The following is a 27,574-nucleotide window of genomic DNA, read 5'->3' on the forward strand; positions in this document are numbered from 1 at the left end:
GTATAGGTTAGTAGTGAGTAAAATAGGGAAATAGAGTAAAAGTCTGGATAATTTTAGAAAATATAACTCCTACCAGTTAGGAAATTGTAACTAATTTTTCCATGCGCCAGAAATGGCTCGAATTTAACTGAAGAGCTGCTTGATGTCTAAACTGCCAAAACTCTACTTGTACATAAAAGACAGCAGATCTAAAATTGTTAACCACTGTCTGCTTATGTTTCATTTGAAGCTCCTGAAAAAGAATTTTTTTTCTTTTTTTTGTTCTTTGGTTTCATTTTGCAAGTGATTTGCTAATGCTGTTGAAACTGGTTAACTCATGTGACAAGTTACCTCTCACAGTGCCAGAATTAAGAATTTTGCCCAGCATCTCTTATATAAAGCACAGCAGAGTAAGTAGGTGGATAATCCTGATTCCTAGCACCAAAGAATTAAGTTGGCTTTTATACTTTAATTAAAAGTTTTTTTGCATAACTGAAAAACTCTTAAGAGGACTGTTATTTTTATATATTCAAAACATTTTGAATCCTATTTCAGGAGCTGAAGGGCCAGTAAAATAATACATTTTGCAGAAAGTAATGGAACTATCTTAAAGTATATATTTTGATTTACAAATATTTCCAGAAGTTGATCTTCTGCATGGTATTTGTTCTTATAATGTATAATGAGAGAGAAGCTAAGAATTCTTCCCAGATGAACTGCCTGGATTGCGAGTAGATTTATCAAATAATAACAAGCTCATCCAGAAGAGTTCAGTGCTACCGTGATACCAGAGATGAAATTTTATTCTTTATTAAAGTTGATTAGAGTTTCATTATTGTCTTCAACAGGCATAGGATTTTACACCGGACCATTGCAGAAAGTGAAACTTCATATAAGTGTCCTAGAGATAGGATAGGTATAGGTCTCTTTTTTTTTCCCAAGCACTGAAATTCCTAAAGTTATAAAACTATTTGTTAATCAGCCCAGGATTCGTTCTGTTGAAAAGAGTACTTTCTGTCTGTCTTTTGTTATTGTATATTTAGATTCATGTCAGTAATGCGTAGAATATTGAATGGATGTTTTTCATGGGAACTTCCTTTTAAAGTAAAGTCTCAGTAATTACATGAGATAATGCTGGTTTATGTTTACTGGAAACAAAATGAAATGTTCCCAACTGATTAAGCTGTTTCTCAAAGCAATGCATTGAGAGTGGGATGTCATGTCACATTTCTGAAGTTAGTATGGAGTTCTACAGTCTGCACAATAATTCCAATTCGAGTGATCGTTAAAACACACTTTATTTAGCTTTGGGACTTCTCTTATTTTCTTTCCCAGTAGCTACAATTCTTTTTCAAAAGTGCAAAGTGTCCAAGATGTTACCATTAAGACCTGGGACAGATCAGATTCTCAGTTGTGTTGGAAATGACGGGCATGGTCTTTAGCCTGTCAGACTGATTATTGAGACAACACTTGACCATCCAAACCAGCATTCCTATTTGTATCATTGTGATTTTTGTTCTTTATAAAAGATTCTGAGGATTGACTGATGAAGAGTTTAGATTTCCAAGTAGCTTTCTCAGGCATTCTATGCTTATGAGAGAAGTTTGTTGGATTTGAAAAGTCTTTCGCTAACCTCAGACAGTAGTGTTGTTTTTTCTTAAAGTAATGAAACATTATTTTTGCATTACATAATTATTGGGAAGTCAAGCTATTTGGAAAGGGAAAGATTTGATTCCTTTTGGTGTAAATTAGCTGGTCTTACGGTATGCTGTTCCTAAGCTAAATTCCACAAGAAATTGGTAGTGATGCTGTAATATCATGAGTTCTGTAATGCATTGTTAATGCTCTAGCTTCCCTTAGTAATTGTTTCTTCTGTTATTTGCAAAACACATAAAAATGTCTAAGTTCTTTTGTTACTTTTCCTCAGAATTTTATTTTGAGATGGAGAAATCAGAGTGAATGTAGATTGTATGATCTTATTCATGAAGAAGTGAACAGAAAGGATAATTTTGTACTTGATATTTTTGTAGGTATAAGCCTATGCAGAAAGTGGATGGAGTTGCAGATGGCTTCACAGGAAGTGGTCAACAGACAGGCACATCTGTTGAACAAACTGTAATTGCCCAAAGTCAACACCATCAACAGTTTTTAGGTATGAAAGCAGGTTTTATACTGCTGTATAAATAAGTAAGAGGAACTTGTTGTCATGCCTTCTTTAAAATTCTTACTCACAACAGAACAGAAAGGCACTTGAATTATATGTTCTGTACTCTGAGTTTTATGTAATATTTAATAGGCATCATGTAAGTATAAAAGGAAAAAATATGCAAATTCAGTATTTGCGTGATATATTTAATATTATATAAATCACAATGCAGTTGCTGTGCAAAGTTATATTAGACATGCATGTGGAAATTCCTGCGGTTATTGTTCCCTGCATGTGCATTACAGTGCATTTTATTTCATAAAGGGGGGGGCAGTGGTGTTTTATTACTGTTGCAGGTTAACCATCCAGTGGGCTGTTTTGAAAGTGTGCTGTAGTGTTATAAGTGGAAAGAGCCAAATAGTTTCAACTAGAACCCCAAAGTTCATGTTTAAAAATGTCCAAGTTGTGGATTCATTGATCCAGCTAAGCATGTATTCTCAGTAATGGAAGCAAATGGTAATTTAGTTGTTTGTTTATGTAGAAAGACACTTTGGCTGTGTTATTGCAGAAGGTGTAGGCTTACTTGGTTGGGATTTTCAAGTCCCAAATCCTTTGGCCTAATTTTGCTGTTATTGAAATCATTGGGAACATGAGGGTTGCATTAAAGTGTTTTGAATCTTCCTTTCCAGGTACCTTTCAGTCTAGCATTTTTCTCTTATATCAACTTGTCTCTTGGAAACATTTGTGAAAAATAGTAAAAGCACACATTGGCTCTACTTGCAAGTCTGGTACATTTCAAATAAAAATGTATATTGAGTCTACTAGCCCCATCATACCTGGCTACATAGAAACTATTCAGTTGAACAAAAAAAAAACTATTCAGGGATTAATCTTTCACACAGTGACACAGATATTTTCCTTCAGCCTGTAATATTCTGAAAACGTGTGTGTTAGCTTTTTTTATATAGGTGTAATAGGTACATGACATCTTTTTAATGTCTTCAAGAACAATTTTATATTTCTTTTTGATTAAAAAATGCTGGCTGAATTTGTTTACAATTTTAACATATAACAGGTATGAAAGACTTTTCTCTTTGAACATTATGACCTTTTGGAATTTATTTCTTTGTATCATCCTTAATTTTTTTCTTAATCGTACTGTAACTGGCACTGTTCACAATAGCCCTCTTTCATTATGTTGTCATGGAAACAGATGCATCTCGAGTACTTCCAGAGTTTGGAGAAGTTGAAATATCTTCTCTACCAGATGGTACTACCTTTGAGGACATCAAATCACTGCAGAGTCTTTATCGAGAGCACTGTGAGGTATTTCCTACAAACCATTTATTTTTTAAAGTTCATGACTTCTAGTGAAGGTCAGTACAAGACAGTAATGCCAAATATATTGCAGCCATGTTAGTGGTATGTGACTTTTCCCCAGGGTGTTTTGCTTATTTCATTGGAAAGAACATGAGTAAAAAGATTTTCTGGAGGGTCCCCTTTACAGGGGAAAAAAGTAATATATGATAGACACTGAGAATGAAATGTAGTTATGTGTACGTTTTCAGAATGTTAGAGAAACTAGACTTCAGATTGTACATGCAGATCTTTGGTTTAGTCAATAGGAAATGTAAATCAGGTTAAATTATAATTTCTTTTTTTTTTTTACCCTAAAAGCAGTAACTTTTTTCTCATTTTAAAGAAACATTGAGACATTTAAGCCACATTTGATATTGAACAATATGTCTTTTAAAATTATTTTTGAAGATGCTTTTAAAGCTATACTGAATTATGAAAATGAATAAAATGGCAGGTTTCCTTTGTTTTTGCAGTAGCATTAAACATTTTCTTGGGGTGAATACGTCTGATACGTTTCCATGGGCCATGCTAATTCCTGGAGGCTTCCGTGCATGTGCACTTGGCCTTACTCATGTCTCTGCACACCAGTTTATAGTGCTGGATAATTTATGGGTATCAAACTATTAAAACAGATGTTATTTATAACTTAAGAAATGTACAGTTTGCCTTAGCTCCACTATGTGATGAAGGAAAAAAAGCTATAGATCTAGTTGGAGTTAGGAGTGGGGGAAGCTGAGTAGAAGAGAGCCTGTACTTGTTTTTTATTTTCTCAGGCAATACTGGATGTGGTTGTGAATCTTCAATTCAGCCTGATAGAAAAATTGTGGCAAACTTTCTGGCGCTATTCTCCCTCTGCTCCACCTGATGGCACTACTATTACTGAACCAAGGCCAGTAAATGTTTCTATTCGTTTACTGCTTCTCATGATAATATTATACAAGTGTCAAATAAAAAATATCCTATTGGTTTTACCTGCAGACTAATAATTTTTTTTCATATGCTAATTTTTCAAATTAAATTGATGTTGTCTGGCATTTTTGTATAGGCTGGGTGCATGCCAAAGTGCAGTCTTGAAATGATTGTGTCATCCATTTTTTTCCTTACTTGGACAACTACAGTAAAAGTGTCTTTTCCCAGTATTCTATCCAGTTCTTTTAAGCCAAAAGGATCATTCATACTTCTGCATAATTTATGAGCTACAGCAGAGCTGTGGAGGCATTCTTTAAATCCATTTCCATGTGACGCAACATGTAAAGAAGCTCTGTTGGGTGTAGTTGACACATCTATGACATCTTTATAAAATAATACATTTTAACACCCATTGCAGGCTTTTACCTGCTGTAAATGCATTGTCATTTATTGGTTTGCTACATTTTCTTCACACCAGCAATCTGAGTGAAATAGAAAGTCGACTTCCAAAGGCAAAGCTGATTACTCTGTGCAAGAATGAGTCTATTCTGAAATGGATGTGTAACTGTGACCATGTGATGTACCAGGCTTTGGTGGAGATCCTCATTCCTGATGTCCTTAGACCTATTCCTAGTAAGTTAAACACCTGAAACATTTTGTAAGGATTTTTGTCCATGCATGTGTATGGTGGTGGTGGTCTTGTGCCTCACAAGGCAGGTTTAGGAATAAGTTTGAAAGTTAGGAAAGTATTGTTTATCATTTATCCTTAATTTTGTTGTGTTGGAAGTTGTGCTGAGAGTTGATGTATGCTTTGTATTTTAAAAGTAACTGAGGATTTTAGTGTGGTTGGAAGATCTAGTTTTCAAGATGTAGTTTCCTATTAAAGGTACACCCTTCTCTGTGTGTTATATTTTCAGCTAAAAATGTTTTCCTTTTACCCTGCATCTAGACTACCTGATAGACTTAGACATAAGTCCTATGGCCCTGAGCCAGTGTGCACAAGTGTCAGTTAGTCTTTCCACTAAATTCAGTAGTTTTTAGTTTAAACATTACATATTAATCTTTGATTAGTCTGAAAAAAAATGTATATGATCTTTGTGATTCCATTTTTGGACAATTAGTATTTGTTCCTTAACAGTGGCTGCTGAAATCAGTTTTAATGACAGTTAAGGCAATGAAAAATTAACTCAGAAATTTTTAGTCCAATTTATTATTCCAGTGTACTGTTCTTTCTGTCATACATCCTGCATGAAAGAGTCAGTAACTGTCTGGCCATTCAACCATTACCAGGATTACAGCTTTCTTTTCAAAGTTAATTTTCACAGAATCCATTGTTGCTCCAGCAGTGTATTTTTATGGCTATGTTTGGTAGAAAATGAATTTATGTGAAGAAAGTTGAACTCCTTTATAAAGCATTTACTGTCTTGCGCATGCTGTGCTAAATATTATATAGAAATCATGTTAGCAACCCACTATAAACCTCATAACTCCTACATATTATATCCTTTCCATGAAAACAGTCACTTTATAAAGTTGGATTAATATTTTTTTAAAAATTAGGACCTTAGGTAGCTTTGCAGCTAACAAAGCTATTTTGTCATGCTGTGAACACCTCTTCTGCTATAGTGACTCCAGCAGTAATAAGCACTCCATGAGAATATTTGCAAGTACTTCCTTGCAGAAAAGTTTTATTGACTTTTTGCTTGTCAGTGAAATAAAATCAGGTCTTAGTAAATTATGTATGATACAAAAAAAATTTTGAAGCTGGAAATGTATAAAATCTGAAGGTTGGCCATTTAGAAAGTCAGTTTTATCTTGTTTTTAAGGAAAGAGTATGTTCTTGGTGTAGAGATTGACATAATTTATCTTTCCGTCTATGTAGCAGAATAAAGGAAAAATGTTTTCTCAAATACATGCAATTACTGTCAACCATTACTTGTATAAATTATTTTGCATTTGTTTATATTTGATGTTTTACTTTTCTATCTAATGACAATGCAAGTATGTAAGATATTAATTTTTGAGTAATATATTCTATCACAAGTGAATAGGCAATGATAAAAAAAACCAGAAATTTAATTACAACATTTAATAGGTTGAATTAAAACTCTGTCTTCCAAAAGCACATTATTTTCTGAATAAAAAGGTGGTGCAGACATCTTTTTAATCAAACCTGCTTTTTGCCTTGCTTTTCACTTGCTTCTCCTGCACAGCCTGGCAGTCTCTAAAAAAGTTTTTATATGATAGCTCCTTAGCTTGTGGTTTCTTCCTGCCCAATTCATAAGATGCATTGGGCATTGCCAGTACAGGGTTTCAAGAAAATGGGACACAGTCATTTAATAGCAATAACTACAGGCATCAGGTCCTTTTCATGCTAGGTCTTTGCTTCCAGAATTACCAGTCATATTTGAATAATTGATACCTACTATGTTTGACATTCCTGTTTTGGGGATGATTATCAGACTTCTTGATGCAAACACATCATCTGATCCCCAGGACAAATTCATCCCAAGAGACTTCTGCCTCTATTTCATGAACAGTCCAGTGGTTTTCTGCTCAGAAGTCCACCCACTGAGCTACCTTTGGAAGGCGGCTAATGTATTTTCTTATTTTTTATCTTTAGGACCAGCTAACTAAATGGCTTTTTCTAGTCAGCTTTCCTGTAATGATGGTCCATACAAGTTCTTTCTTCCCTGTTATATATTTACAATATTATTATTTTTCTAACTCCTGCTTCTGAATTAAAATATCTCCAGCCATTACAAGAGACCAAGAGGAAGGCCTAAGTTTGTGCTTAATGGTTGACTATGACAATAATGGACCTGGGTGAAGTAGACAAATTCATCATTTTCTGTGGGAAGACAGCAGTTTATAGGAAAGTTTGGATTCTGCAGAGGAAAGGGGACTGTAAATGCTTCATCAAAGGCACGTTTATGATTTTTTTTTTTCCTGAATGAATGGAAAAACATCGACAGCAGCTGCTCAAAATAGGAAAAAATATTAATTTGGAAAGTGCTTGAAGTAAGCATATGATTTTTTTAAGGTTCTTTTTTTTTCATGTCTAGATTTTCAGTGTGTTTCTTTTCTAAAAGTCTTACTGTGCTACTCAGCTGTGGGATACATATTACTGGAGTAGCAAAAAAAATGATCACTGAGGAAAAATATGTTTTATTTTTAACCTCTATGTTAAATTTGTCAGCTGAAATGTTTAGCACACACAGAATGAATGAAGAATTGCTGTGTATAAAACAGCAAAATTCCTTTTCCTAAGAAAAGTGAAATGCTGTCCATCTGAGTTAGGAATAAAGACCATAATTATCTAATGTCTTTGGCAATAGACCAGAGCTATTCTGTTTTAGAATGGACTTTTTTCACCTTCGCAACTGACAGAATGGACAGTAACAAACTTGCCTCTGAGTTAGTTTATATCATAGGTGGAGAATTTATGGTAAGCATATTTCCACACCGTATCACACAGTTCCAGGCAGACAAAAATTTAAAGTACTGAAAAGACTGTAAAGCCTTCTTTTTATGAAATTTGCATGTCAGAGGGTTTTCAGCTGAGAACTCAAGCTTTTTAGGTGCTTATCCAAATGAAACTTTCTATCAGTAACTGCCACTGCAACATCATTTAGTGTGTGTCCAGTAACATTTAACTATCGCAGGCCATTTACTTTGCACCATACTCATCGTGTGATTCTTTGAAAGGGTTTTCTTGTTTTTCTAGGATAGTCAGATGAACTTAAAAGAAGTCTTTGAGGATGTACGTACTTAAGGTTTTGGTAATGGCTAGATGTATACTTAAGAATGCAATATGAGAAAAAAAATCTGTGTTTAATGAGCTCCAAAGCACCTTAGAAATTCATGGTTGTTCTATACAATACTGATGCCTGATTATCTACATTAGCTGTTTTATTTCTTCAGAATTAGAATTCCTTTCATTTGCTCCTCTTTCTTCCTAGTTAGAGGCCTTTCTTAAGGCCTGAGCTACTTTTCCATATTTATTTTTAAAGGACATCAGCATTACAGTGATGCAAATAATTTTGTAACATATAGTTGGGTGAAAAAGAGTAATAAGGGAATTAGAAGTGAAAACGCAGTAATATTTTCCTTAAATGTCTAGGTATCATTCATACAGTATTTACATTATTCCTTCCACTTTGCATTTTCTTGTTCTACAGGTAAGAAAATGTGAGTGAATACATAGTTAATTAGTAAGTGCACAGAAATAATTTACAAAGCAGCACAAGTGAGCTAGGTGATTGACAGGACTCAAGAAAAAAGCTTGTTCTTCATGTGGAAACCTCAAGGGGAAAAAAAACCTGTTACCATAGAGTGTTTAGCTAATACAGATACTTTGTAAGATCAAATTGTGTTCAGCTAAGCATCCAAATATGTGGTCAGTTATATAAATTACTGATATGGATTCTACTGCTTATCACTGCAAATTTGAAGACATGTGAAAAAGATGTCATGAAGAATACATTTTTTCTTTTAGTAAATTTACTTTGCTAGTAGAAAGCTTTCTTAAAAGAGGGATCATAAATAATTCAAACGGTAAAGGAGCATTTCTTAAAGACAAGTTCTATCAGCATTAATTTCTTACTCTACCAGAGTATTCAGCCTTATAAACAGAATCCAGCCAATCTTCACTTGGATGGTTTCTTCTCATGTGTAGCTAAAATAGTTGGAAAATAAATATTATTTCCTTTTTCTAGTTTTTTCCTTTTCACTTTTGTAGTTGCCTTCATTCTCTACTAGTCTTTAGAAACCTGTAGTTTTTTCTTTTTGTCTTCTCCTTTTTGCAGCCGTTTGAGTGGATGCTATTATGTCAATGAGCAAGTGGTAGGTATGGGAAGTGAGGCTTCTACTACTGAGGAGATATGATTTTCTTTTTTCCAGACGCAGTTCCTTAGGAAAATACTTCCTGTCTTCCTCCTTTGAAAAATTAAAACTTAGATTTTGAGTAGTGCAGATTGCTGTAAGAGCTTCTTCAGTTTCTCTAAATCTCTGTCAGCCACTCAGCAGTTCTGTGGGTGCTATAGTAAAGAAACAAAAATGCACACGGATTCCACAGCCATTGGAATACTCTCACTTTCTATCAGTGAAACACACTCCTATATCTTGCTTATTGATGATATCCTTAAGCACTGCATGTTGGATTTTGTTCTTTAAAACTGAAGTAAGCAGCACCATGACATGGCTTAAGATTACTTTGGGCTTGTTTGAGGAAACTGCAGTATTCCAATAACTGGAATTTTTTCCAGAGTTTTTCTCTTTAAAAGGGGTGCTTAGATGAAATGGAAAGCTGAAAGTTTGTGATGGAAATTTCCATCACAACTGCTGCAATTACTGATGTCTTCTATAGGAGTGCCCAAAACGATACTGCTCGTCACAAATGTCTTGAAAGATTGTTAGGTGAAGAAGTCAGAACTGTTTATTGAACCAAAACTAAAATCATTATTGCATAATCTATATCTGAATGAGGCATTTTGAACCTCAACTGGATTTGTCTTTTAGTAAGTAAAAGCAGCAGACCAAAACGTTGAGTACATAAGTACTGAGGATGCAAAACATTTCAAGACAGGTACATTGCTTTCTTTTCATTCTGTTTTTATTCTTTAATGCACAGGTGCCTTGACCCAAGCCATTCGCAATTTTGCAAAAAGCCTTGAAGGTTGGCTTTCAAATGCCATGAACAATATTCCACAGAGGATGATACAAACCAAGGTAGACAAAACTGTTGCAGTATTATTCTTGCAATGGCAAACCAAGTGGGCAGTAGCATCTAAAAGCAGTAGCGTTTTAACTTTAATGCTAAATTTCATGTTTAGCATCAAGCATCAAATAATGGGAGCGGAAATAACTTAGTTTTGTCGAAAAATTATAAAGAAGACATTATCTGATCTGCTAAACAGACACAATTCACATATGAGGAGTCATTAATATAAAATATTAAAATGAAGGTAAAGACTCAATCTGTAGACTTAATCTACAGATAAAAAGTAGAATATTTAAAAAGAAATTAATTTCTTCATAGGTTGCCGCTGTAAGTGCCTTTGCCCAGACTCTGCGAAGATACACATCTCTTAATCACCTGGCTCAAGCAGCTCGTGCTGTGCTTCAAAACACTTCTCAAATCAACCAGATGCTCAATGATCTTAACCGTGTTGATTTTGCCAATGTTCAGGTAAAATGTATCTTTAAATAACAGGCTTTTTTTTTTTTAAAAAAAGTGTTTTTTCCTCTATGATTTTGAACTTTATTGTTAGCTGTCATTATTCTATCAAGAAAGTGAAGTGAGAACATTTTGCTGATTCTTACATGCAGTGATTCAGTCCAAACATGACAGCTTACACTTTAGGAAAGTAAGAGCTCAGAACCATTATCTGTTTTTATTTACTGTCTTGAAATGCACATATTCTTCCCACTTCTATGCAAATGTAGACCAAATACATTCTTAGAATGAGTACCATGAATGATATCTTAGTAATAGCATAACTGATCTCTTAGAATTAGATCTGAGATAGTAGCGTAGCTTCTGAATGTCTCTAAAAGCTATTAAATGCACAACATTGTTTTTAGTAGAGACTGTTTCATTATTTTAAATACAATACCATTAGTATACTTCATCTAAGTGCCTATGCTTAAATTTACAAGACCTCCTGAGTACTTAATTCTGTTAGTACAGATTAGAACTAGTTTCCAGTTAGCTATAGCATGTAAGTTTATATTTTCCCTAAGCTTAATTTCTCCACGTTTCTGCTTCCCTGAGGAAAAGTATTTTTTTCCTTTTGCCCAGCAAAGTGAAATGTACTGGTAGTTCTATGTTAGTCTCTTTTCCTTGTGAACGAGTGTTTTAAGGTACTTGTTAATAATCTTAACAAAAGTCAGTCAAGAGTACTTGAATAAAGATACAGTATATTAAGTACTGTAATATGTTAACATGGATACAGAGTCTGTGAATGAGGTGTTAACTGGGCACATGATAGCTAGAGTTTAAGAACATGGCTCGCAGTTAGTGAGTCTTCATTTTTGTTTCTTAGTTTCTGAATTGACCAGCTAGCCTTATTTAAACTTGATAACACTGACAAAACTGCTTATTATTGTATGCAGACTGTGTTTCTCCATTTGCATGGTTCATGTTGTACTTTAAGTAATGTGTGATCTATTACTGCCTATAGTCAGCAAACAAAACAATCCTTGTTTACATATAAAGCTTTCTTTTACAAGATGATATAACAGAAATTGTCGTTAAGCTTAACTTCTTCAGAACGAAAGGAACCTTGCACTTGATTTCTTGCTACTTCTTTTGTTACTTTATCCTCCCATTTAACTGTTCTTCCTGCTTCCCCTGCCTGTAGTCCTAGAAAAAATAGACAAGTCCCGAATATTGCAGTAGAAAAATGATGAATGAGAAAAGTAGAAGCCTTTTTTGAAAATGAATGTGGAAAACTACAACATACTTGTGTCATTTCCATTGTTTGTTCTCATTTCTTTATTTGATGCCTGCTCTTATATATTACGCTTTCCCCACCCACTTGCTTTCAACACAATTATTATAGACACAAAAATAAAAACTGCTTCTTAGTTTGTGTAGTAAGTGGGTTTTGTCCTTTTCAACCATTGAATTGCTTAATCTTTGAGAAAGAATTGCGTTCTGTGCTTTGGCTTATGTATTGTTAATTCAAGAGTTGCCATGTACTGTAACAGGAGCAGGCTTCCTGGGTGTGCCAGTGTGATGACAACATGGTTCAGAGACTAGAAACAGATTTCAAGATGACTCTTCAACAGCAGAGCACTCTGGAGCAGTGGGCTGCCTGGCTTGATAATGTAATGATGCAAGCATTGAAACCATACGAAGGAAGACCCAGCTTTCCTAAAGCAGCACGGCAATTTCTGTTAAAATGGTCTTTCTACAGGTAGTATTTAATAGACTTCTAAGACATTCTAACTATTCTATTATTTGCTGTATTGTTCACTGTAGTAAAGTTGACAGACGTAATATCAAACAGTGGCTCACTAAGTCATGAAAAACATGTGGGGTTTTTCCCAGAAAATTACTGTTGTTAACCTTGAACTCAGGGCCACTTGCAAATCAGCAGGGGCTCAAGTGATCCTTGTTTATTTAAAGGCCATGGGCAAATGAATGCAGGTGGAATTCTGTTCCTGAGTTAGAAACATAATAGGAAATTTTTGGGTTGAATAACTACACAATTATTAAGCCACTATTTTTAATATTATTTATTAAAACACTGTGGTATCTATGTTTATTAGATAAGGAAGACAAAAGCTGTTTTTAATGTGTAAAAAGAACATTAAGACAAGCATTCCATGTTAGCTGCTTATTGAAACAGTTATCAGAGTAAACCTCGTTCTTTGAAAATGACTGTAGCAACTACTTGCTAAAGATATCAGAATTTGTCAGTCTAATACGTACACACATAATTTTATAATTTTAAGTTTCAAAGTTTTAAAATTGTGGCAATTAAAACCTTTGTACTGGGAAGGTGGACACAGCAGACACTATTTAAGCATTAGTTTGTTTAAAATCAAATAGTTTTCGTACCATTTTAGTTGTTTATGTTTTCAGCAAAGTTTTCTTTCAAGTTAGGTTTTACACATTCTGAAGTATTGGTAGTTATGTATATATCAAAACAAAGAAAAACTGAAAACAAAACAATCTGGTTATTTCTCATATAATGTTGTGTCCAGTAATACCTTCGGAGAAAGGAGAGAAGCAAATAATTGCCTTTCCTGGACATCTCTTTCTGAAGACACCATATATCAGACATTTGTGGATAACGTTACTTTTGAGAATATTGGTTTTGAGGTGAAATGTCTACATGGATAAGTGTTAAAATGACTATGATATATAATACATAAATATATGTATTTTTCTATTTTTGAATAGCTCAATGGTGATTCGAGATTTAACCTTGCGCAGTGCTGCTAGCTTTGGCTCTTTTCATCTGATCCGCTTGCTTTACGATGAATACATGTTTTACTTAGTAGAACATCGTGTTGCTCAGGCAACAGGAGAGACACCTATTGCAGTTATGGGAGAGGTAAGATAATACGTAAGTGATGAATTTGGGTATGTGTCTTTGCAAACTTTTTAAACGTGTGTGGAGCTGTAGGATGGCCTACAATATAACAATAGATCGAGTTACAAATACATACAACAGTTTCAAACTTGTTTCATTGGTTGATTGTCAGAGTAATAAAATCACATTGAATTCTAACAACCAATTATTTCCAAATGAGCTTGCTCCTTTACAAATCTGCATTGCTATGATCAACATACAACCTTCTTCCAATTTTTAAGAACTGAATATTTTATGTGAAAATAAAAAAAGAGCAGAGTAATAGGAAAATGTTGCTTACATGGATCTGTTTACATGTATTTGCACACGTTTTGAATTCCCATACAAATGTTAACACAAGGGAGCTGAGTACCCCCATTGACTTGAGAAGGATGGCTTACATGCAGAAGTACGTACTGTACTGTTCACATACATGCAATAAAACCAGTGCAGACATACACAGAGGTTTGCAACACAGTTGATTTTCATACATGTGCTTCAAAGATTATTGGTTTAAAAAACAGAACAAGAGTCTCAATTCATAACCAGTTTTTTATACTCATCTATGAGTATACAAAGTAGAAAAAGCATAAAAAGCAAGGCAAAGTTTATCTCATCCCTGTTTTTCCCAGTAGTTCATCTAACCTTTTGTTTTGAGTGAGACAGTGAGGAATGCATGAATTGTCATCAAAGAATTACACTTCAAAAGTGCTAGAAAATGGATATATTTGAAAATATGCTAGATAGTAATGGGACAAATTTGTTACATTTTTACACTTGGGAGTCACTGTATCATATTCTGTGTTACCAATAAATTGCAAGTCATTTTGTGAGTTGATTTGGCATCAGGTATCATTCTTCCCTCAAGATATATCAATAGGCTCATTAAATACTATAAATAGATGTTATACTTTCAAGAGAAATTGGAAATGTCCCAGCTTTATTTGTCAAATGATTTTCTATCATGAATGACATGTTTCAGAAAAACTAAACAACAATGTTCCTGCTTAGTGACCCACCAATAGCACATTTGCTTAATCTCTGCCTTATATTTGCAGCAAGGTACTACACAAGTATACAGTTACTACATCCTTGTCTTCTTAACAGACATTGTATATGTTATACATAAATGTAGTGTAGGGTCTTTTAAAATGTTCGTGTAAACTGAAGATGGAGATATTATGAGGAAATAAGTAACCCAAAACTTTTGGGCAGAATAGAAGTAGTAAATACTCAATAAATGCATGTCTTTTTATGTTTCTGTGTATTCAATGACTGTGACTGAAATAAAATGAGGAAGTCTCAGACTATGGTCTGACAAACACCGTAAGACAGTATGAACTGGTGTTGCAGCTGAGAAAAGCATTCTCATTTTTCTCCCTTCCTCTTCTCCCAGCTTTGGACACAGGTATTGGCAAAATTCTTCTGAAAAAGACTGGTATCATCATTTATGGTTAGAAATGTATTTATCTAAATAATGTACTCCTCTCATTTGAGATTCATTGATGGCATTTTGCTCTGCTGATTCTTATTTAAGAGGAACTTAAGAGGATTCAGGGAGGAAGGTTGTACATCTAACTTGTGAGCAACTTTTTTGATGTAAGTAAATCGTTACCAGATTGTAAACCCTTTCTCAGCAGTGCCTTTTATCTACCTTACAGGTAGATTTGCAACACTGTGACACACCTTCATTTTTGTTCCAGCACAATTAAAGTTGTCTCTGGGAAATTTTAATAAGAGCTTTTTGTTAAAATATTGGCAGTTCAGAATGGATATCCATCATAATTTATGGCTTCGTACAACACAGAAATAGCTCACTTCAAGCAACAAAGGCCCTGATGAAGTAATCTTAAAGAAGTTTCTACTTCCCCATTTTATTTTTTTGAGGGTTTACTTGGTGATAATTGTCTTAATAAGCACAAGACTAGGATGGAATGAAAAATGAATTGCTGTACTATGGATGTGGCTGCAGCCAAGATCATGCATTTGAATGCTAGCATCAAACCAGTCGAGCACAGATCTGCCCCATCACAGATACTCTAAGTTCATATTTGCTTAAGACTGTGTCCAGTTTTTTTTATTGTTTATTTTGCAGTTTGGTGATTTAAATGCTGTGTCCCCTGGAAATATGGACAAAGGTAAGCAATTTAATCTCTTCAGTATTTAATCTCTATAATTCTATATAGAGCTAATGTATCTCTTTGAGGAAAACAAGTCCTTATGTTTTAAAAATACAGTAAAACAAAATTTAGAGCCATATCATGCTTTAAACTGCATGTATATGTTATACAGATACGTTAATATATGGATACAATAAGCTATCTATGTAATAAGCAGCATATAATAAGTACTAGAATATTGTGGGTTTGTTTTAAAATAAGAATATATTTTGAAGGTGTTTATTATTGACACAAGAAATATTCCAATTTTTACGTAGAATTTAGTTGTATGTGATAGGACAGAGGAGGGTAACACCTGTGGGAGGAAAGACAGGAGTATGCTTATGTATGTTTATCTGTAGTAAATGTTTTGCTAGGTGAAGAAGGAAGAATTGCATGCAGGTAGTTGTCAGATAACTTGTCAGTGAAGAGGACAGAAAGAAATGAGTTCCTTATAACCTATTCATGTCATATTTTGACATACATTCTTACGCTGACTAGTTGGGTGATTTGGGGTGACTTGACCCCAGATCACTCAACCAGTGTATATAAGAATGTATGTCAAAATTTGGGGTCAAGTCACCCCAAATCTCTTCACCTCGGTTTTCCTCTCTGTAACTAAGAGTAACAACTGTTAGGTTCATCATGTCTTAAAGATGAGAGGCATTTTGCAATATGAAGTTAACATTGTTTGTTAGAGTTTAGTTTTGATATTGCAATTGTTTTTTCCACATACTTTATCAACAGTGTGTAACTCAAGTGATCAAAGCTGAGAGTCTGTTTATCAGTTTGATAAAATAATTGACTTTTTCCATTAAATCTTTAAATTTTCAGTTTGTGCTTTATCAGATTGCTAGTCTTTCCAGTATTTTTGTATTTCAACTATTATTTGCAAAATAAAGGCCCTCGTATTAGAATTTTTTCCCTTTGTGCTAGTTTCATGGTGATTTGTTTGTACAGATGAGGGCAGCGAAGTTGAAAGTGAAATAGATGAAGAGCTGGATGAAAATGGAGAGCCACAAGCCAAGAGGGAGAAAACAGAGCTGAACCAGGCGTTCCAGGTGGGCTGCATGCAGCCAGTGCTTGAGAGTGGAGTACAGCAGAACCTCCTGAGCCCAATTCATAACGAGCACATTGTTGCAACTACTCAGACTATCAGACAATGCAGTGCTACTGGAAATACATATACTGCAGTCTAATATGAAACCTCCTCCCCCGCACCCGACACACACCCCATTACACTAGCCCGTTCGGTTTAATATGAAAAAAAAAAAAAATAAAGAGATTAAGTCCAAAAGTCGACTGTTGTCAAATTTTAGCTGTGCTGAACGTTATTTTATTGGAGTTGTTAAATGGAATGGGTGTATGTATTTTGCCAGATCTGTTTAAAAAAAAAAGAGATTTTTTTGTAAACAGAATCATTTTACATTGGCCGCTCAATATGAAGAGTTTTCTTAGTATCAAATGCAAGGAAGATTTTTGCAAAGCTTAATGTTAATGTTTTTGTCCTCTTATAATAATTTAAATTTTTTCATAGTTTTTTAAAAATATTTTAATGTTAATTATTAGTTATAATGATAATTTCATATAGGTAGGTTTTTAATTAGATGCACTTCTGTGAAATATCAAAAGAACTATTTTCTTTGATTTACACTGGAGGCGTACTTATTTGACAGCAGATGTATCAAATTTGTTATAAAAGGTGCTTTTCATTGGACAACGAGAAGACACTATTTTGATAAAATTGTGAACATTCAGGGGGAATTTTTGTAATAATGCTGGAGGGTTGGGAAGATCTCCTAGTTTCTTTCTATGAGCAAGAAGCGAGTTTAAATGACAGAATTGTAACAGAATGTGGTAATGTGTACGTCACAAACGTACCTAATTGTCTGACCATCATGTAAACAATGCAAGCTTCCTTTAAAATCAACAGTTCCAGATATTATTTGCATACTAGTTCCTCTGTTTTGAAGACTACTGATTCTATATGTGGGGCCACTGAACAGGTGCTTTTGGCTGTTAAGTGGTACTATAGTTGTTAGAAACTGAAGCTAAAAAAGAAGTGACTTGATTATTATTATTATTACTTTTATGTGTACGTGCTACTTATGCTGAACTGGACATACAGGAAAACATTCCATTTGGATGACTTTCTTCTATTCCAGGTCTTTTCCTACTAGTGGTTCAATCTGCTGCTCTTAGAAAAGATGATTTATAGAATGCAAGGAATGTAGCAACCTGCATCATTTTCCTTTCAAAAATATTTCCTTGTTGTTAAAGTGGATTTAAATTTTTACAAAAATTAGATAAGGCAGTGTAACTGGCACACCTCACTTGTACTTATTCCCAATTGTGTAGAATTTGAATAGGTGGCTAGATGGACCATTGCCATTTAAGAATGTACATCAGGGATCATTGTACCTCGGCTATTACATGGTGCCTTAAACAGAACTGAAGCTAAGACTTAGTACTTTTTGTTATTCTTAACTCTTAAATTAATTCAACAAGGTGTGCCTGTCGTTGTCAAATTCCCTAAGAAGTAAGGACAGGTTACATAGCCTTCAAAAGAATAAAAGGATTTTTTTATTATTAAATGATTTTAATATCCCTCTTAGAATGACAATAAACCTATTTTTTCTCGTTTCTAGCTGGATTTCACTTTATTACAAATAAAATTTGCTTGGGAATTTGGAAAGCAAAACTAGCTTTAATACCAACTTCAAATGTCAAAATAGATTGACCGTAGTCCCAAGCATGATTATATATTTTCTAAACCCTTGCCTACTTTTAATTTTAAAAACTAAAAAGAAATAAATGAGCAGGTACATAATGCAGTGCATGTTTTCAATTTCTATATTTTGTGGGGTATCAGCCAGATATTACATTTTAATGGTTAAATGACAGTTTATAGAGACCATACTAATTGACATTAAACAACTCAAATTTTTCTTCTTAAACATTTCATTATGCAGACACATGAATTTGCTACACTAAAATAGTGGAATCAAATAAGAAAAAAAGCCAAAAAGTGAAGGAGAGCACAAAAAGATCAACTTTACAGAAAAGACTGTGTAAGAAAATTAGGGATTCTTTTATTTTGGTTTATCTAGTGTGTCTGAAAATGACTTTAAAGTCATATATACCAAACAGGAGAAGAGCATGTAAAATTAACACCATATTTATAGCAAACAGGTTTGTTGCTAGAGTTTACATATGCTCCAAATACAGCTGTACATCAACTAAAATGTCCTAACATTACTGGTGTACAAAATGAAATTTTAATTCCTTTGCAGAATTGGGAGGTGAACCCATCCTGCTCATTCTATGTAGGCATAATTCCTACTAATGTCAGTAGATGGCTTTTGCCTCAGTAAAAAGTGAAAGTGAGGATTATATTCATTATTTCTAAACTCATAAATGCACTGAATCTCATTATAGATTTTGTTCTCACATATATCACTCAGTGTGTCCTGATTTTTCCTTGGAAATCAGCACATCTGTACCCTTCACCAAAAATGCTAAAACTAAGCTGTGATAAATATTTACTCCCCTTCATTGTGCATTATAAGATGTTTACAAGTAAAATAAAGTGAAATAATTCAACATTTTTTTCATTTTCAGCTTTTTTTAATACTGTAGTACTTGTTTCAATTTTTGTGTTGACGGACCTATAATGTTTTCTTATTATTGTCCTTTCTTAGTTTAATGTTGGATTTGTCGTTGCTGAGAAAAGAGTACGATTGTAATAGGTAAATCTAGGTTGCTAAAAAAGGTGGGACCTGAGTATCTTTCATTAATTAGCTCCCCACTCCACTCAGTTGTTCACTGTTCACAAAGTGCAAAACAAAACTGAACAAAAATCTGAATACAAAACCAGAATGTATTTTATAGCTTCTAAAAACAATGAATTATCAAAGCAAATTGGAACTATCCCACATTCAGAAAACTGAATGGAGTCTGTATTCCTATGCTTAAATTCTAAAGATTTTACCAGATTTTTTTTAGAACAGCTACGGTACTGTAAGCTGCGTTGTGTACTTACAGGTTTGGGGGTCTTCTGTTTATTTTTACATTTACTGAAATTTTTATCAAATGCTTAGATAAAACATTTTGCACACTCTTACTACTTAATAGTTGGGTTTTAGGAATCATTAAACTACAGAGATACGAATACCTCAGTCCATATTCTATAATGTGTAGCATGCGGTTGCATTGCCACACCAGCTCTGAAGTCTATTGTTAGTTCTCTGGAGAGGTGTAGCATGTATCCACACGGTAGACATTATGAGAGTTGACATGGTTTATGTGTTTTATCTAATCTTGACATGGAATCCAAAATAGTTACTTTAGAGACGTTTCCCCCATTAGCACAAATAGCACAGTGAACAGTGTGGGGGAATGGGTATTGTTGAACTACCTTTTCAAAACACAGGGCCCAATTTTCAAAAGTTTTATATTTATTAAAATTTGTTGGTACATTTTCATCTTTCTCATGGTAAATCTGTTTTAAAGCTTTTATTTTTTCTGTTTTCAATTATTATTTCTGTGTTTTGCTCTTGTACTGTAGCATGCTCTAAGCACCTTCTTTTAAAAAAAGTTCCATAAAAATTTGGAAAATAGATTTTAAATTATTTACGTATAAAATGATGATTTACAGCATTACTGCCTTTAGTTCAAAAATAAGAAAATAGGTAATGTTCTGTCATTCAGGAATGTATAGGTCTATATACAAATTTAATTTAAAGCGAGGTATTTTTAAATATCTAACACACTACTTTTGCTCGCCTTGTTTTCCCTAGGAGAAATGATCTGATATCTTTGTCATTCTCACCAATTGACATCTGCACTGTTTAGAAAAAAATTTATATTAGAGATGCACTGCAATCCAATTTAATTCAGAATGTTTTTACAAAATAAAAACAACCATTGATAGCCATAAAAGTGCTGACAAAAAATAGATTTATTAGTAATATAAGTATACAACAATATTTCAGAGTTTAAAACATACATCTGAGAGAGCAGTATGAATTTCTGAAAATTGGGCCCTTGTCTCTCTAACAGGACATCCTTTTTGTATATGGTTTAAAACAAATCAATAAATGGAATTCTAGTATCTCTGCTAATTTGTTTGGTGATTTAAGACAAACAAACAATAAAAACTGGAATAGAAGCATAAACACACAGTGCTTAGTTCTAGTATTAGAAAATTAATTTGATATAATGCCTTGCATTAACCCTTTGAGCATTGTAAGTAACATGATGGGAACCAAGCTTTTTAGATAATTTAATTAGTCCATTGAGCATATACTTTGAAATAGCTGATAGTGTTATAGAATTTTTTTTAATTATGTCGAAAGTAAATACTTGCATACTATACAGGAATGGTTTTGTCATAGGAGGCTCAATAGATGTAGACAAAATATTCACTGCCATTAATGTGTACTGTCTAATAGAAAACAGTACTTCAGCTCCCTTGTTTTCATAATTGCATAAATATATAAAGAAAATCAAACGTATGTTTCTACAGATAGAAAGTTGTCTACTTTAAGATGCATTTAGAAGATAAAGGCTTAGAAAATATATTCAGACTATTTTGCAAATCTCCTGAGGTAGGTTAGTATTGGAATACTCTGGTGTACTGTAAAAGAGAATCTTTAGGATTAAAAGAAGGCTTAGTGAAGAAGAATAAATTTTGCAGAATATTTGGTATGTTTGCATTGAAATATTTGGCAGTATTTTTGGTAAACAAGAACAAAAAGTGTTGATACTCCTTTTAAAACTCAGTCACTGCAATAATGACCAGATGAAGGTATTTTATTCATCTTCATCTACAGTGGTACAGTTTGGATGGCCCTTATTGAATGTCAGAATTTTAAAAGCAACCTAGAAATTGCACAAGCCTTTTGCCATTTTAAAAAGCCCCTTTGTTCTTACAAACGCTGCTTACGAGAACAAGGGAACAAGTGTAGTAGCAAGTTAGAGATTCTTTGAACTTACAGATAGAAATGCCACCTTACTAAGTGAGAGTACAATACATTTTCTGCTGGTTTCTTGCAATATCAGTCAGTCAGCAAACACTAAGTGCAGCTGTACTTGTTTAAGTCTAGCTGAGGGCAAAAAAAAAGGGTCTCATTTTAAGTTATTTAATGGAATTACGTCAGTAGTATAGTGCAAGTAAGTTGTAAACATTTTTAGTCAGTTAATGCAAATTCATGCATAATTAATTAACATAAATGCAATACTCAAAGGGTTTTAATTTAACAACTTTTTTTATTCATAATTTACTGTAAATGCTTCTGAGTTTGCATGCCTTGATCATTGCTGCTAGTGATTTTATGTGCCAGTAGACCTGAGTTTAATTTACCAATTTAACTAAGAAATAGTAAAAGCCACTTACAAAGTGACTGCCTAGTGTTTGTTTGAAGTAAAATATGCCTTAGTTTGAAAAAGATCATTTTAACTCTTGTTTTATTCTGAATTTTTTTTTCCTTTTCTTGTTGAAAAAATAAATCAGCATTTTGGGATTGGAAGCCCTGAGTAGTTAAAGATTTGGTAAGAATTGTTCTTGTAGTTTGCTCATTAAGGCTGAAATTCACTGTAGAAAAGAAGGCCCAGAACAAGCCTATGAGCATCAAATGAGCCTCACTTAAATCTAAATCAGGAAAATGTTCTTTGTATGTTCTTAAGCACTTTCTTGATTATGGTGCAAACATCTTACAGGAGTTTTCAGTTCTGGATGAATTTTACTCTGAAATAATAAATGTCTTTGTAAGAGGAATTTAGACTTCAGAGGAACAACCTCACATGGATTGGTATTTACCAGGAACTCGGTTCGATTCTTTTTGACTCACTGATACCAGCAAGAGCTTTTTACACAAAGAATATTTAAAGGGTTCCCCAAGGAAAGTTTCCTTCAATACAATATTAAAGTGATTGCCTTGTATTTAAACATTAAATATCCATCTTAAAGTAACCCAATTAAGCAATTTAAAATATGCTAGGAAAATATCACTTTGTACCAAAGCAAGTTGCCCATCTCCACTCATCTTCACTGAAAATTTGGATTTACACTTAATAACCAATGAGGCTGTTAAAGAAACTTTGAGTGCCTTTCAAAAACTTGGAAAATTGTGCCTGAGGTGGTAAACTTTAATTAGGTTAATTCTAGAGCTACCAATCAGTAATTTTATCATCACTCAGGGCTTTCTTACCTTCTAGGAAACTTCCTTTGTTGCATTTATTTTATACTGTATTTTTTTTAAGTGCCATCATTTAAATTTCACTTAGTAAGTGGCAGACTACATTATTCAGTCCCACAGCACAGAAACATCATAACACTAGGACATATTCAAACTTTTATTTTCCAGTTGACTGAATATATTATGTAAATGAGGTAAGCAACTTTTTGTAGATTGTATGTGTGAAATAATGTAATGTTCTTTTCCAGTTTTTGGACTACAGTTGAATATACTTTTTAATTATTTAAAGAAGACATCTTTACAGAATAACGTGATGGTTTTTTTGTATAATGTATTTGATTTTGTAAATACGTATTTCCTGATGTGATTTTTGTGAGAAATGCTAAATCTTTTAGTATATCATGTCCTCTCAAAACTGGCAGGAGCTAAATAATAGTTTGTGGGCAATTTGTATTGTGTACTGTACAATAACTGGGGAACTTTTATAATTATAAAAATATATATTAACTTTTAGTGTGTTGTTTAAAAAAATGACTGGAACATACTAAAGACAGTAGGATTTTTCTGAATATTTCAGACTTGAACTCAGGCTAGCTTTCTTGTGTTTTTCAAAACGAAATTGTGTCTTGTCTTTTAAAATCAATAAATTTGTTTTCTTGTTACAAACATATCTGAATTGCTTCCGTTTTTATGTAGCCAGATACTTTGGATTGTGGTACTATTGATTTTGAGAGAAAAATTATTTCAGCTTATGCCTTGTAAATAACAGGGTGGTTTTTTATTTAACAGCAACAGAACTAAGTAACGAGTGTGCCTCAGACTGCAAAAGAAACTAGTATTTTGAAACATCAATTCAATTAAGTAGCTGTCACATTCCCAGTAAATACAGATAGTAATATACTTATTAATTTCAATATTAACAGTAATTTCCCATTACAGATTTAGCTAGTTAACAGCTGTCAGTGAGGGGGCATGCAGACTTTGGCCTCCAGGAACTAGTGGTGTCAATTCATTACCAGCAGAACCTACTTCTGCAGGTTTTGCTCTAAATATTCTGCAGTATGCTAATGCATTGGATGTTTTGGCAGTCTCACAAAACATAGACAAAATCCTAATCGTATCAGGTCATATATCTTATGGGTCTCTAGTACGTGCTGCAGGCACTGTTTCATATAAAGAAACGTAGAATGTTGTTTCAACTGGGGAGGACCCACCGAGTAACAGATGCTAAAATATCAAAATGACTATTGGATACCAAGATTAAAACAGGTATTTCACACAAAACTGTGTAAAGATAGAAAAGGTACATCCTAAAGCTTATTTTTCTCAGGAAGTTCAGCTGTAAGTTATGGTGCAGTCATTTCCTAGCCTTTAATTTCAAATAAAGAACAAAAGCTTAGTAGAGTACAATACTGGTTCCTGCAATGCATCCTCCCAAACCAGGCTATAAATTTTCTACACCAGTGACCAGCCACACCTATGTTTACAGAATATTCCTAATTGGTTTGCTAATCAAGACTAAGACTTCGTTTCCTAGCTGGTGCCTTGCTGAGACCAAATAGGTCTTACTCCGGCACACAAGCACAAGAAAACAATCCATAGAAGGACGTCTCTCTCTAGACGGATCTCACACCAACTAACAGTTGATATAGCCAACAGGCTACATTACTCAGTCCTTTTCCACTGACAGTGTTACCAGGAAGACCCTGAAAAACTAAGCCTCTGCTGCTGTTGATAGTAATTAAAGTGGTTTAATTAGTTAAGCAATGGAAGTTTAGTTCAGCATCCCAAAGTACAATGATCCAGACCTCACAGCATGAAGCATAGCTGAAATGTAGGAGAAATTCAGAAATACTGGGTACTGTAAGAAAACATGAGTGTAAGAAGGCTTATAAGTGAAGCTTATTTTTATTACTTCTGCATGGTAATTTTCTGCACAATGTTAATGATATCAAATAAATAAGATACATTCTATATTGGGTTATTTTAAGTGTATTTAATTTGACTTATCTAAAGTGTTCACTTCAATTATGTAAAATGCCATACAGCCTGCAGCAATCCAATGTGCATCAGTTGTTTAGTTCCATATCAAGGTCTATGCCAAAAGGCACCTGAAATGTAATCAAGTTATTTTTCCACAAAGGTGTCTGACCAAGGCAAGGAAGAAACCTTGATCCATTTTTGGCACTGTTAACAGTATGCTAGAGAGAGTTTTTATTCTGACTTGATTCTGCTGATCTCATTCCAAATTTTGCTAAATCCCATTGCGTATGTTCTTCCCCGATACCTGAACTAACCTAACCAGTAGGACTTTTCTATTCAAAAAACCAAAACAATCCCTCCTTGACCACAATGTGCTGCTGATGACAGTTTATTCTAAGCAATTTTATAAGCAGAATCACTCTGCATATAGACATTTTCCACTGGCACACTGTGCACAAAATCTGCTGCTGCTTTCATTATTGGAGTTTAGGGCAGACATAGTAGGTCAGTACTTAATTAGTAACTAGTAGTTAACAAATCAGACATACTTTCGGAGATATAGCTGGAAGTACTATAAAATTGCTGCCTCAAGCTGTTCTCTCTTTGCAGCTGGATGTTACCTTTCCCCACAATGGAGCCACACTAATAGATGGTGTCCTGGCACAGTTCTGTTTTGCTCAAACTGCTGCTGAAAGCGGTCTGTACTAATGTCTCCACTGCTGGAGACATTTGTTGGTTAGAAAGTCCTGGCAACTTGCTGAAAGAACAAGAGTGCTCAGATTCTTTATCTTCTTTCATGAAGTATTACTGGCAGAAGCGTATTTACAGTACTTGAGTTGTTAAAGCACAGTTTAAGATAGCCACCAGTAGTATTAGTGTGAACAGGAATATCTGAATACCCTTTAGTATGCACTTCAGAAGAAGGGTTCGTGAACTGGTCCTTTGCAGAAGCTGTAATTTGAGGTTGTATTGCCTTCCACTAATATTGAAAGACTGCAGAAACAGCTGAAGAAGCTGCCATAACAACACATTGATTGAAGTTAGGGTCACAAAGAATTGTGTAGTTGCAACACAGGCATTGAATTTACTGACCTGTGGGAGTGACAACGTGACTTTTCCTCAGAACGGTAGCAATTACTTTATCCTTTTATTTCCCTGTTTTTCAACAGTTTCTGATGCCCAAGAGAAGTTTAGACTCACCTTCTTCCTCCGCTTTCACCCAAGAAAGCCAACAGCCAAAATCAAAAGGTGCAGTAAGTAACATAGCAAGGAAATGGGACAGCCCTAGCCTGGAAAGCCCACTTTCACCAACAAAAGGAGGCTTGGAGCTAAAGTAGCATGGCATGCTCCCCAGGCTCTTGAAGGATCTTTTCACTGGCTTCAGGGTCACAGACGAAAGACATCTATCAGGGATCCACCAGTGACTAGCATGATATCAAAGTTGTTTCAGGTTGCTAGCATGACATAGCAAGTAGGAAAGCTGTCACTTTGATGTTGCTCAACTGTTGGGATAATGCTCTCAGCGAACTCGTGGATTTCATGTCTGCATGAAAGAGACATCCCCAAAAGCTGCTTGTTTTAGAGCTCAGACAGAGCTGCCTCATGCTTTCCCTCACATTTGTTAAGTGCAGCTGTCTCCTTGCTATGGGGTCAAGGCAGACTTCTCTGAAAGGACTTTGAGAGTGTGTGAGTATTATGGTCACAGATGTGACACACAATAGCTTTTGCAACCATACTTATCCTCAAAGCTTTCAAAGGTGCATTTTTTTCACAGGAAGGAAATGCTGAATAGTTCTGAAGTTACTTTGGCTGTATGTTTGAAATACAAAAACCTTTCATCCATAAGTAGGGCTAAACATCACCACATAGAAGAGATCATTCCCTTCCTGCGGACTTCTGGTAGAGGTCCATTTTGTGTGTCTTTGGAAAGAATGATCCTTCTGTCTGTACACTTCGCTTCCATCCTCTTATTTTGGCGAATCCAAATCAAATTCATGCTTCTCCTACACCAACTGCATTGCAGGTAGAGAAGACAATGTGTTGCTGTAGGATGTTTCTGCTGACAAAATTGCCAAAATATTTAATAATATGCTGAATAATGTACCACAGTTAGGCTTTTTTATCCTTTCCCTATTAAAGGGAATTTAATGGACTTAAAATTCCTGAAAATTTAGGTGGACTTTTCTTTTTTAAAAAATAAAAAAGTGGTCAATTAGCTAATCCATTATAGACAAAGCTTATTGTGGTGTCTGGAAGAGAAAGAACTTTTCTCATTTAAAACCATCAGATCCTATACCTTCACACCCACTAAGCAGGATCGTAACTGTAGTTGTTCTTCACTTTAAAAGCAATGGGGCTCTGCAGACACAGCAGTCCAACTGGAAAAGACTGTGAAATTCAAACCTAGTTCTGTGTTACAGCACTTGTCAGTTTCCAAGCTGGTTTTTGAAATCAGCAATTTGTGTAGCTGGCAAATGGACAGGGTATGCCAGTGGAACGAATGCTGGTTGATCTGTACTAGCCTTCAATGTCAAAGGAGAAGCTTAACAATAATATTTAATAGAATATATTGCTGCACCACTAAACTTAAATTTGGTTCCGATTTCTAAGTACAAAATACTTGCTTTAGCAAGAGATACTGAAAACTTAGTGTTTATACTATTAGTGAAGAACTAGTTGGTAGCATTAATTTCATACCTCCTGATATTGCTGCCTTTGTTGATAGCCAATGAAAGACAAAACTGGATTAAAAAT

General features: G+C 34.3%; 1 protein-coding gene across 2 annotated transcripts in view; it reads left to right on the plus strand.

Moving 5' to 3' along the window:
• Positions 1-23,505, plus strand: part of RFX3 (regulatory factor X3) — a 133,686-nt gene extending 110,181 nt beyond the window's left edge. For both annotated transcript variants that reach the window (XM_087741336.1, XM_087741337.1), the window contains 10 exons: positions 2,010-2,131; positions 3,339-3,451; positions 4,258-4,373; positions 4,872-5,026; positions 10,026-10,123; positions 10,434-10,583; positions 12,107-12,315; positions 13,308-13,461; positions 15,575-15,617; positions 16,599-23,505. In XM_087741336.1, coding sequence (XP_087597462.1) covers positions 2,010-2,131; positions 3,339-3,451; positions 4,258-4,373; positions 4,872-5,026; positions 10,026-10,123; positions 10,434-10,583; positions 12,107-12,315; positions 13,308-13,461; positions 15,575-15,617; positions 16,599-16,837 — 1,399 coding nt within the window. In that variant the 3' untranslated portion in view covers positions 16,838-23,505. The remainder of the gene's footprint in view (positions 1-2,009; positions 2,132-3,338; positions 3,452-4,257; positions 4,374-4,871; positions 5,027-10,025; positions 10,124-10,433; positions 10,584-12,106; positions 12,316-13,307; positions 13,462-15,574; positions 15,618-16,598) is intronic.
• The last annotated feature ends 4,069 nt before the right edge of the window (positions 23,506-27,574 follow it).

Source organism: Nipponia nippon, unplaced genomic scaffold (assembly GCF_047370975.1).
Source record: "Nipponia nippon isolate SJK-2023a ecotype South Korea unplaced genomic scaffold, ASM4737097v1 scaffold_8, whole genome shotgun sequence".
In the NCBI taxonomy this organism is placed as follows: Eukaryota; Metazoa; Chordata; class Aves; order Pelecaniformes; family Threskiornithidae; genus Nipponia; species Nipponia nippon.